Below are 12,456 nucleotides of genomic sequence, written 5' to 3'. Positions count from 1 at the left end.
CAGATAAAACTTTTGATCTAGCATCAGTGCGCGTTGTAGAGATGTTTCACTCTTTTTCGTTTCCCACACCAGCCACGAGTCCTCCGGTGCCTCCAGGATGGAGAGTCCTGGCCGGCACTCAGTCGTGGTTGGGAAAAGGCTCCCATCCCCATTTCAGAGAATTTGGGGGTGTGTTCCAGCCTCAGGAGGTGCGACCACAAAGGGCAGGGTCCCTCCTCCTTGCTCTTCCCTGCCCTCCTCAGGTGCTAGGCAGCCCCTGGCTGGAACAAAGCCCCACGGATAGGACGAGGGCCTAAAATTGGCTCACAGAGGCCGCACTGAATCTGTGGGGCTTTGACCTGATACGGGGGCTGCTCCGCACATGGTAGGGGGTGGGGCGGAATGAAGGAAAGTCCCCCCTTTGTACCCGGGCCATCCCTGACTGGAGGGCTGGCACCTGTGCTGGATGTCACCTCCCAGCTCCTCTCCCGGGCTTCCCCAAGGTGTGAGGGGCAGGGAGGCTGAGCCCTGGGACAGAGCAGGGGCTGAGAACCGGGAGAGGCCGGGTTGCTCTGTGCCCAGCTGTCAAAGCTGTGACATCACGTGCCAGGGGAGCAGGTGTGGTCCCACTCCCTGGGACACAAGAAGCAGGAGGGGGACCCCCATCAAGATCATCAGCCAAGGGCCATGTACATGAGAGAGAATGGTGCAGGCCATTTCCCTCTAGGGCTGGCTGGGGAGGAGACTCCTAAGGGGCCCGTTCTTCGTTTCATCTTAGGGCTTTCAAAGAACATACCTCTGTTCCTCATCATAGCATCAACTACACTGGGAGCTGTAGTTTCCCCCATACACACTGATCTGAGCCAGGGTTCTCAATTTTGGCTCCACAGATGGGCTTCAGTGTCTGTAAATCTGCTGAAATAGGACGTTAAATCTAGAAATAATTTTTTTGAGTGGAGGACGGGCCAGCTTTCATCACACTCCCAAAGGGACCCAGTGGAGATTCAGGCCAGGATTCCTGTTGAAAGGTCCTCCCACAGAGCCTGGAGAACGCCCCTGGAGCTCTGGAGGCCAGGGATGGGGAGTTTCTTATACTCTCTGGGGTCTTATGGTCATAGGTTCTCAGCCATGGTCCAGGAGGTCGAGGCCTGAAGGAACATATGCTTAGCCAGTATGTTCTTTCCCACCCATCCCTCCCAAACCATTGATTGCAACATCTATAAACAAAGAAAGAAAATAGAACACAGGAAAAGCTGGGGTAGGGGTGGGGAGGAAGGGGCCAGGGTCACTGGAACACCAGATCAGAAGGAACACTTCCATGATGTCGTCACGTGTATTCTTAGGAAAAAGACCATTCCTTTGAGGGCAAGCCTAGGTCACAGGGAGACTCCTACCGTGTGATGTCTGGGTGAAGTGCCACATGCAGGGCAGAGATGCAATTACCTTCTACTTGTAGGCCCACAGGGCACCACTTCCTCCATGTATTCTCCGAAGGAAATCAGGCACCCATATGTCATGGCTTTAATTTTACTCTCTGACTTCCTCCCTGCAGAAGACCTCCATGCTTCTATATAAAGACCAAAACTTCTTTGGCTAATTAGGGCTTTTAGGACATACGGATAGTAATTACAGTTGACCTTTGAACAATGGGGCACGGACCCCCGTGAAGCTGAAAATCCAAGTACTGCTATCGCTGCCTCAGAAACAAAGGAGTTGATAAATGACTCACCCGAGGGCAGGAAGCGGAAACCGTTTGGGTAGATTCGGGACTCAAACTCTAATTCTTTTGATTCCACGTATTGTAATCTCTAATCAGACATAAACTTTTCCCCACACTGAGTTAATTTAAAAGCTGTATAGGACTTCCCTGGTGGCGCAGTGGTTAAGAACCTGCTTGCCAGCTCTGGGGACATGGGTTCGAGCCCGGTTCGGCAAGATCCCACATGTCGTGGAGCAACTAAGCCCATGCACCGCAACTACCGAGCCTGCGTTCTAGAGCCTGCAAGCCACAACTACTGAGCCCGCGTGCCACAACTACTGAAGCCCGCACGCCTAGAGCCCATGCTCTGCAATAAGAGAAGCCACCGCAGTGAGAAGCCTGCGCACCGCAACGAAGAGTAGCCCCTGCTCGCCGCAACTAGAGAAAGCCTGCGTGCAGCAATAAAGACCCAACGCAGCCAAAAATAAATTAATTAAATAAATTCTTTTAAAAAGCTGTAAAGTGAAAATGCATATAGTGAGGTACAATATGTATTGAAAAAAATCCACGTATAAGTGGACCCGTGCAGTTCAAACCCATGTTGTTCAAGGGTCAAATATAAAGGAATATCAGCACCCCTGAGTTCTACCATACTCCATTTATTTATTTATTTATTTGGCTGCACCTGGTCTTAGTTGCAGCGTGCGGGATCTTTAGTTGTGACATGCATGTGGGATCTTCCCCGACCAGGGATTGAACCCGGGCCCCCAGCATTGGGAGCACAGAGTCTTGGCCACTGGACCACCAGGGAAGTCCTCCACAGTCCTTTCTTTTGAAATGGGTTAAACAACTCTATCCCCAGACTTGAATGTGACTAGGCCGTAAGTTATGACATGAAAAAGCAGCACAACACAGATTTCTGATGAAGACTGGGCGGAGGTACCAGGAAGAACGCACGCTTGGGAGTCAGAGAGGCCCCCAGTCGGGGTCCCTGCTCCACGACTTCACCTTGGGCTAGTCCCGTGAACGCAGAGCCGCCGTTTCCAGACTCAGGAAAACGAGGGTTCCCCGCTCTGGCACTTAGAAGGGGGTCAGTAAATGTTAGTTCATATGCCCCTAACTGTGATCATCACATTTTAGAGCTGGAAGGATGCCTGGTGGTCAGCCAGACTGGGGCCTCTCAGACTGCTGTGCACACAGTGTCCTGGTGACCTGTTAACACGCAGATTCTGCTGTGAATCTGCCAAGGACCCTGGATTCAGCGCTAACTGCAGATGCTGCCAGCCCGTCGGCCCCTCTCTGAGAAGCAGGGACCTGGTGCAAAAGCTCCTGTGCGGATGGGATTCTGAGCATAGAGACCACACTCCCCGTGCCCAGGTCTGTGGCCCCTCACGGTGGGGGGTGGGGGGGGGCTGCCGGGTTGAATGGCAGGGGTCTCCCTCCCTTCATTTGCAAAATTGTGCTCCCTCTACCTGCCCAGCTCAGGTCTGAGCAGGAAAATGAGAACCATCAGTGGCAGCCGGTTCAGGATTAGGGTAGGAATCAAGGCAAAGGGACAGAAAGAAGGGAGATGAACAGGGAGGCTTGTGTTGGCTCCAGCTAGGGCTGGCTCTGGGACTGCGCTCTGTCCTTGTCCGTGATTTACACAGCACTGGGAACAGAGCCACAGACTGAGGGCTGGAAGGGGTATTAGCAGTCCTGGCTGATGTGGCCCAGCTGGCCTGACATCATGCAACTGGTTAGAGGCACAGCTGGGTCGAGAGACCAGGCCTCATGACTCCCGGGCCTTGAACTCTTGTCTCCACACCCACCGCCTTAGTAGAGATGTTTAAAACTTATACTGGTATTTAAAGTACATTCCTAAACGAACTCAGAATCCAACAACTGCAAAACCCCAAGCACCCTGCAGAGCACGAACTTGCTGTGGACACACTTGAAAACTGTCGACTGAAGGTCAATGGAAGGGCACTGGGTTCTCAAAACAAAGTTTGTCGACGTTGGAGCCAAGAAAGAGAATGGGCTCGGGGAAGAGGAGGTGGACCAGGGCCCCCTGGGAAGAGAGAATGGCGTCTGCAAATGTGGGAGGCCAGTGGGCCGTCCCTCCAGCTGGGGAGAACCCCGCCCCCGGGACCGTGTGGCCTCTCAGCTATCCCTAAGTGACCCTGCGATCCTGGACCCCATCTGGGTGCCTAGGGCTGGTGCAGCCTATGGCGCTGGCAGGGAGGGTTCACCTGTGGCAGTCATGCCAGATCCACGCGTGGCGGCCGTTCTTGGGTCGGAAGTCAGACTGGCCATTGTTGTGGATCTGGGAGGAGAAGCGCAAGAGCCGCCGGTAGCCCGTGGTGGGGTTGGTGTTGGCAGCCGAGGCCGCGAGGCAGTTCTCCTCCATGGCGCACTGAAGCATGAACATGGGTCGGTCCTCCAGGTAGGTGCTCTGCTGCACGATCTCTGCGTTGAGGACCAGGTCGGGGGCAGCTGGGAAGGCAGACACAGGATTCAGACAAGGCCAGAGACCCCTCACCCCTTCCCGAGTAGGTTCCTTCTGATTCCTGAGCTGGCACTAGCCTCCATCCCTGCCGAGCCTCACTGTCTAGAACCGGCTTGTGGTGTCCCCCCTCCAGGTCACCTTCCTTGTGAATCGCTGCCCCCAATTCCTCTCCCCCTTCTCTGAGAGTCCTCCTGGACGCCTCTGCAGATCCCAGTGCATGTGCGCAAAATATTGACAGTTGTTCAACGTGGGTAATGGGTGCACGAGGCTTCGTTATATTATTTTCTCTCCTTTTGAGTGGCTTGAGATTTTCCATAATAAAAAGCATACAAAAACAATGAAATTGTGCTATGCAGAGAGAGAACACTCTTAATACCTTGGTCTTATTCTTCCGGGAATGATACAAATGTATTTTCCACCATGTGTAATATTGTACGTAGATTTATAGTCTGCTAATACTGTTTCCTTTAAAACATAACTTGACATATTCCTTTGTTAATAAATATCTGTCACAACATCCATTTCATGGCTCCATAATATTTAATTCATAACCCTATCCCATACTTTTAGATACAAGGGTTGCCTGGAACCTTTCAGTTAAAGATGAAGCTGTGATAAACATCCTCTAGTAAATCTGTGTATGTAACTTTAATTATTTCTTTAGAATATATTTCTATAAATGAAACTGCTGGGGGGCAGGGTGCATACATTCAAGGCTCTGATGTATATCAGGTTCTACCAGTTTCCACTCGCACTGTTGCTCTACATGAGAGTTCTCGCCCAGGTACCTCTTTTAAAACAAGCTGGGGACTTCCCTGGTGGCACAGTGGTTAAGAATCCACCTGCCAATGCAGGGGACACGGCTTTGATCCCTGGTCCGGGAACATCCCACACACCGCAGAGCAACTAAGCCCGTGTGCCACGACTACTGAGCCTGAGCTCTAGAGCCTGCGAGCCACAACTAATGAGCCCGTGCACCACAGCTACTGAAGCCTGCGTGCTTAGAGCCTGTGCTATGCATCAAGAAAAGCCACTCAATGAGAAGCCCACACACCGCAACTAACAGTAGCCCCCGCTTGCCGCAACTAGAGAAAGCCTGCACGCAGCAACAAAGACCCAATGCAGTCAAAAATTAATTAAGGGCTTCCCTGGTGGCGCAGTGGTTGAGAATCTGCCTGCCAATGCAGGGGACACGGGTTCGAGCCCTGGTCTGGGAAGATCCCACATGCCGTGGAGCAACTCGGCCCGTGAGCCACAATTGCTGAGCCTGCGCGTCTGGAGCCTGTGCTCGGCAACGAGAGGCCGTGATGGTGAGAGGCCCGCGCACCGCGATGAAGAGTGGCCCCTGCTTGCCACAACTAGAGAAAGCCCTTGCACAGAAACGAAGACCCAACACAGCCATACATACATACATACATACATACATACATACATAAAAAGAATGTAAGCAGACAAGAATAGCATTAAAAAAAAAAAAAAAAAAAGTTAAAAAAAAAAAATTAATTAAATTAAAAAAAAAAAAACAAGCCTGACTTACTCAATTAGTGCATTGCACATAGCAGGTGTTAAAAAAAAATCACCAATGGCTATAATCTATGTTTGCTAAACAATTGTATTAGAAGGATTAGCTTCTTTACCAAAGGATTAACTGTAAATTTCCCTTTAAAAGTGAGACTGTATTGACCAAAGGATTAACTGTAAATTTCCCTTTAAAAGTGAGATTGCATTGAACATTTCTAGTGTACTTCAATTCACAAAAATGTTGTATGTGCATCATTTACAAGACCCATCCATCTTTTATTTCCTGACAGGTTGCTTGTAAATTTCTGAAGTGGGTGCCATCTGTGAGCTTTGCTTCACTCAAGTTCACCAATGCCCCGAGCACTCCTCGCTTGTCTGCATCTCCTTCCCACGGTCCCCAGGCTGCACGTGGAGCCCAGTAGATTTTCAGTGATGGGGCCCCGCCGCCTCTAGAGAGCAAATCCACCTGCAGGGACTGGGTGTGGAACCGCAGGGGAGTGAAAGGGCACTCAAATGGGATGAGGGGTAGGGAGGCTCCCATCTGCTGAGAACGATTTCCTCTTGGAGGGCACAGACCGGGATGCAGCACTGCTGGCACTGAGCGTCCTGGGCACACCTTTTTTGAGGGTGTTGTGGTCTCTTATTCATTGTCTGTACACCAGTCAGTACTCACTGGACAGCCCCTCAGCTTCCCTCTGAGCTGGGCAGAGGGGTCTCCACCGGACCCTCCTCTTTCCGAGAGGAGGCCAGCCCTCCCTCCAGCTCAGGAGTCTTAAGGTAACACGGCCTGACTTAGCCGGTAGCTCGCCTTCAGCACCTGCCATGGAATGGGGCCTTGACCTCCCTAACACCCAAAACATCCCCCAGAATCTCATCCGAGGCACGCACTCATCCACCCGTCTATCAAGTATTACAATGAGCACCGCGCTAGCCTCTCTGGACAGTGCTAACAAGGAAGGTCCTATATTACGGCAGGAGAGACAGATAGAGCACATATTCATTACTTAATTATAATTGTGACCAGAGCTTGAGGGAGAAATATGCGGTGTTTTGGGAATTATAACAGGGGACCCAATCTGGGGAGAGGGGTCAGGAAAGACTTCCTTGGAGGTAGTTGCATTTTAGTTGTTCCATGGAGGACGAGCAGAGGTTAGAGGGAACTGTTCTAAGATGCTAATCTCAGTGGCACGTGCCGGGCCCCTGAGGCATGAAGGAGGACCAAGGCCTGCGTGTACTGAGGAGGGGTGGGCAGGGAAGGCGGCCTGATATGAGGCCGGACAACACGTGCCTGTGCAAGACCCTGCGTTCACTTAAGTCGGTGGGAAAGCTTGGACGGGGTTGGAACATGAGGCAGCACAAGCGGGGCACCAGCACTGACTCTGGCTTCAGGGAAGGGAAGCAATGGGAGGTCCCAGGGAGGAGGCTCTGTGGTAACACGGTGTAGAGGATGGACGGTGGGATGGAAGAAGGTAAAGGGAGTTGAGAAGCTATGGAAAGGTAAAAATCCAGATGGCTCGACTCTGGGGGGTATGATGAGGAAGACAGAGTGATATCAGGGAGAACCTCCAGGTTTAGGATGTAATTGGTTGGATGAGAAAAAGCAATTACAAAGGGTTGCCTGAAGAATATACTTTCTCTTTCTGAATAAAGTATTAAGCCAGATCAGTGTTCCTGGCCCCAGTAAACTTTGCCCCCCTGCAGACTCTGACTGATACCTTCAGTCCAAGCTGAGGGGTTCTCTGAGCAATAGCCCCATGAAGGTCAAATTTTGTCTGCCGTGAGGGTATGACGGGCATTGTTGATCTCATAACTCTCAGTCCTCAAAATGAGAAGTTCCTTTTGATCTCAGTATCTAGAATAGTGGACTTCTCTTTGACTCATGGGTTTGTTTCTATTGCATACTGTGAATTATATTAATGACCAGGTTTCCCTCTTCCCTTTGGCTGCTAGGAAGCTCACTGTATGATTACAATAGTAAATGTATATGAGTCTATAGCAGTAAATGTATAGGACTGTATAGTACATATTTTTTATTAACCTCTCTTGGCTCCATTTTGAGCCACTACCTTTTTGCCAATACCTACTTTTTTTTTAATCTGCTTTAATCTTATGCTACCTTGAATCTTATTTAGGTTTACATTATCTTAATTTCCTTTTGGAAAAAATGATATATTATAAATATAAATAAATTATTAAGCTAAGAAAAGTCTCCTGATGAGGGTGAGACCACTTTGCTTGGATGCTCTCCCCTTGGAGGGCTGGTCATCTCGCTCTCTCCTCTCAGGCAGGATACGATAGCTTGTGATGTCTGCCCAGAGAAGCTCGCACTGGAGTTGAGAGTCCTGCCTTACAAGGGTTAGGAGATGCTGAGTGGGTCTAAAAGGGGTTGATGGGAGAAGTGACTGAGTTCAAGTTTAATCTTCTCTCTAGTTCTCCGTGATGGTAAACAACAGTGCATCACTGTTTCTTAAGTGCTTGTGTGTATTTGTTGTCACATCTAATTTCCAGTTTCTAGGAAAAACAACAAAGACTGTGGATTACAGCAGTTAACTAACTTTGCCAAGATCAGCTAATAGTGGCAGGCAGGGTCTGGTCTGGAGTTCTCTGGCCAGACTCCAGGCCTCTCCTACCTCCCAGGTTCACAAGGGAATCATATGATAAGGCAAGGACAGGGGGATCCAGAGAATAACATGCCTGCAGTGCTGTCAATGGGTCCTCTCAGCATGGAAGGGAACATACTGAGATGGTCATTCTGAATCCTGGCTGGGGTGGGGGAGGGGTGGGATGGGATTCCCTTCTATATTGTCAAGCTCTCTAGGATTCCCAGGGAGTCACCAGGAGGCTAAATCACCCCCAGGGTGTGAAAACAGACAGGAAATGATCTTTCTTTTTCTTTTTCTGTTTTTTTGGCCACACCGCACACAGCATGCGGGATCTTAGTTCCCCGACCAGGGATCGAACCCGTGCCCCTTGCATTGGGAGCATGGAGTCTTAACCACTGAACCGCCAGGGAAGTCCCAGGAAATGATGTATGGAGCAGGGTGGAAGGAAGGAAGCTGACACTCACCAAGCACTTAGCTTGTGCTTCACCTGTTAACCCAGAAGCATGCTCCCCAGAAGAACAAGTTCTTAGTCACTAAATTCGCCCTACAGCCACTTAAATAATCTACAGTGACCCGGCCTTTGAACCCAAGGCTCCCAGACTCCCAAGTCCTCCCTCCTGCCTTCCTCTCCACTGTCATCGGGCAAGATTCCAGGCTGCGGGTGCGGGTAGTTCCTCCTGCCCCCGACTCTTCCACTTAACACGAATCCATCTCTGCTTTCCTCTTTTGCTCGGCTCATAGCAGATGCCTCAGAGCCTTGCAAAGAATCATCAGTGACACTCTGATCCCCTACTGGAGCCTGGCAGGGAGGGTGGGCTATGACACCCAGGAGCTCTCACTTTCTGAGCAGGCAACTCCAGCCCCGTGCTGCACCCCGCCCTCGGGGCAGGCCAAGTCCTCTCCGTCGTGGCGGCAGTGCGCCAGGGACAGCTCTGTTCCTGAGCACTTCACTCCGCTCATGACCACCTTGTTGGCGTTGATATTTCCGTGCCAATACCAGGTCTCCTGGATGAATCAACAACAGCAACAAAATGGGCAGTACGTCACCTAGAATCGTCATTTTCCCATAGTCTATCAAATTTCAGCCTCACAAAAGTCCCAAGCCTTTATGATCCCATTATTCAGATGGAGACAGCCAAGGCACAAAGAGTCACTTACCCAAGTCATGCAGCTTGTTGGTGGCAGTGCGAGTGAGACCCTCACGCTGGATTCTGCCCCTCCCCCCTTCTGGAAAGCACAGCTAAGGGTGTGTTCAATGCTGTGTGTCAGGAATGGCAGCTCATGCTTCCCACTCCCTCCCCCTGAGCCCGGGGCAGACATTACTAATCAATCACAGCACTCTCCTCTAAGCCTGACTGTGCTCTCAGAATCCTTCTCAACACAGTGCTCCAGGAATACACTGCCAATTGATCAGAACTGGCAGGAGAGAAGAAATCTATTCACATATGTCAATAGTTAGTTCCATGTTCAGAAATCTCATTGGTTCTGTTTCTCTAAAGAACCTGACTACACACCCTGATCCTCTAGAGAGAAAACTGGGGCCTCGGGAAGGGATAGGGCTTGCAATCAGGGGCGGATTTGGGACTGATATCAGGGGCAGGCCCGTTCACAGCCTCAGCTGTGAGGCCCAGGTGTCTTAGGAACGAGCTGACGGGGAACAGAAATAGCCAGACAGCCACTCTGTTGTAATGAGCACTGTTTTTCGACTCTTCTTGAAGAACCAGAGAGCACCCTGGCTTGTCATAAGCAGTATTAGCAGAAACATTACATGGCCCTGTGAAGCCAGGCTCCCAGAGGGCCCCGGGTACCGGAGGTCTGCCCCTTCTGGATGCTGGTCGGGGGGAGCCACAGGGCAGTGCCTGCTCAGGACTCAGCACCTACCCTGGGCCCTGGGCGGCCCGCAGGCGGCAGTCAGGCTCAGCGAGGCTGCCTGAGTCCTCCCACGTCCCTTCCTAAGAAACCCCTTCCCCGAGCAGGCCACCTGGGCACAGGGGCTGAAGTCAGGGTTAGCAAAGCAAGATGGGGGAGCTTCAGACATTTTCTGGTTCTGGGAGAAGCTGAAGGAAAGCGTTTAGAGCCAGGATATTGAGGACCTGGGACTATTCATTCCACGTCATGGGGAGGAGTAGAAGGGTGGCTGCTTTGCCCCAGATTATTGCGCAGCTGGCTGGTAGGGCTCTGGTTGGGAATAGACCCGGAGCCTCCGGGCTCCCTCTCCTCCGGCCCCCAGCCTCTCTCTGACAATGTTCCCTCGTAGGATGGGGTCCAGAAAGCAATGACTTTTGAAGCCGAAGCGCTACTTGTCTTTCTTCTGACAGGGGCAGGAGCTTAACTGCCCTCAGCTGAGTCCCTCTCTTTAGGGAAGGGCCTGCGGGGAGGAGGGTGCAGCGGCTGTGAAGGGGCCCTGGACGAGGCTTGGGGATTTACCAGCCAACCAAGGAGAGGATGCGTGGATGTGGTCACCGTGGGGAAGCATGTTCTGGGTGAGCTAAGGCGTCTGGGGGGTTGGGCTGGGTGGGCTCCCCTGCCCCACAGGACTGAGTGGCTTCCGTCTGCAAGAGGCACATCAGGACGGCCCGGGAGGAGCCCTTGGTACAGTGTGAATCCCAGCGCGCAGAGCTGAGACCGTGAAACCAGCGTCCAGAGAGCACGTGACCCACCCAAGGACTCGGGGCTGTGGAGAGCGGCGTGGGAGCCAGGATGAGGCTCTTCCTCCGAGCCCATGGCTCTCTGTCTCCTGGGGTTCGTGGAAGATGGGGGCTGACGAGAGATGGGCAGGATCAGACTGGATGGAGGGTTCAAGGCCCTCGGGGATTTCTCACCTGGAAGGCGTTGCTGGCAAACCCCAGGCCCAGCTGCCGGCAGACCACCATGGCCTCCACGATGCCCCAGTTCTCGCCGCACACTGTCCCCCACACGAGGGACCCGTTCCTCTCCACCAGCACCTCCACTCGGCCCTCGTAGGGGTTTCGGCCCCCGTTCAGGCGCAGCTGTGGAGAGAAAGGAAGGCAAGATCGCCACGAGGGGAAGGCAGGTTGACGCCCCGCCGTGCTGCCCTCAGTCCCAGTTTCCCCAAGGCAGGGGGTCCTGCCTGCGACACAGATCCCGCAGCATCGCTGAGAGCCTACTGTGTGCCGCAGGCATCGTGCCCAGCGTGGTCTTCTGTATTCGGTCCCCCGCCCCCGCCCCACCGCAGGCATCCTGGGGCCCTAGAAGCCTGTGCAGCGGGGGAGGCCCACTCACCCCTCTGAGCAGCCAGCAGAGTCTGCTTCTGCTGCCCATGCGCCCACCAGGGGGGCTGCTCTTAGATCAGACACTTGGAAGGATGCAGCAAGAGGCCTTAAAATGGTAGAATCCCCTGACTCTTTCCTGGACCCTTTTCTCCTCGCCACACCTCCTGCCCCCACGTTCCAGCTCCTGATCCCGTCTCCTCCCACAGCGTCCCCTGCTGTCCTCTCCCGCAGAACTCTCTTCTGAGACCCATACAGACAACTGCCTGTCCCACCCGGCACCACGGAGACCCCAAATCTAACTTGTCCTCTTTTCTCTCTCCACCTAAAGCTGTGCTCTACCTCCCCCTCGTTCCCTATTTCAGCTAAAGCCACTACCATCTGTCCCAGGGGCAGCAAACCGTGTAGCATGAAAGCAGGCATCACAATATGTAAATGATGGGGCACAGCTGTGTGCCCATAAACCCATATATACAAAAATAGGCAGAGGGATGGGTTTGGACTGCAAGCTGTAGTTTGCCGATCCCGAATCTATTCTGTTAGACAAGCCAGAAATCTGGGTGCAATCCTCAGCATCGTCTTCTCTCTCATTCCCCCCACATCCCGTCAAAATCTTCCTCCGTAGATTTTATCTCCCAAGTCTCTCTCCGACGCGCCCTCCTCCCTCCAGCTCCATCCTTACCCTCTCGTCCCAGGCACCATCACCTCTCACCTGAACCAGCCCTCCTCACCTCCTGTTGCCTCTCCTCTTGCCTTCACTGACCCATTCTCCACACAGACGCCAGAGTCACATTTGAAAAACACCCAACCGCATTCCTCCCCTAGAACACATCCATGGTTTCCCACTGCTCCACTACTCCCCTCCTCATCCTAATCACATGTCTCTCTCCTCCCTGTTCTCTGACCTCCAAGTGCATGGCCTTCTTTCAGTTTCCA

At 52.4% G+C, this 12,456-nt stretch overlaps 1 protein-coding gene across 1 annotated transcript in view; it reads right to left on the bottom strand.

Moving 5' to 3' along the window:
* LOXL2 (lysyl oxidase like 2) overlaps positions 1–12,456 on the bottom strand; it is a 104,663-nt gene that overhangs the window by 9,371 nt on the left and 82,836 nt on the right. The window contains exons 8-10 of the mRNA XM_082401959.1: positions 11,113–11,280; positions 9,130–9,295; positions 3,910–4,153 (exon numbers count right to left, since the gene is read on the bottom strand). Of these exons, the coding sequence (XP_082258085.1) occupies positions 3,910–4,153; positions 9,130–9,295; positions 11,113–11,280 (578 nt within the window). The remainder of the gene's footprint in view (positions 1–3,909; positions 4,154–9,129; positions 9,296–11,112; positions 11,281–12,456) is intronic.

The sequence above is a fragment of the Balaenoptera borealis genome (genome assembly GCF_965194805.1).
Source record: "Balaenoptera borealis genome assembly, chromosome: 8".
Classification (NCBI taxonomy): domain Eukaryota; kingdom Metazoa; phylum Chordata; class Mammalia; order Artiodactyla; family Balaenopteridae; genus Balaenoptera; species Balaenoptera borealis.
This window is presented reverse-complemented; position numbering and strand designations above follow the sequence as displayed.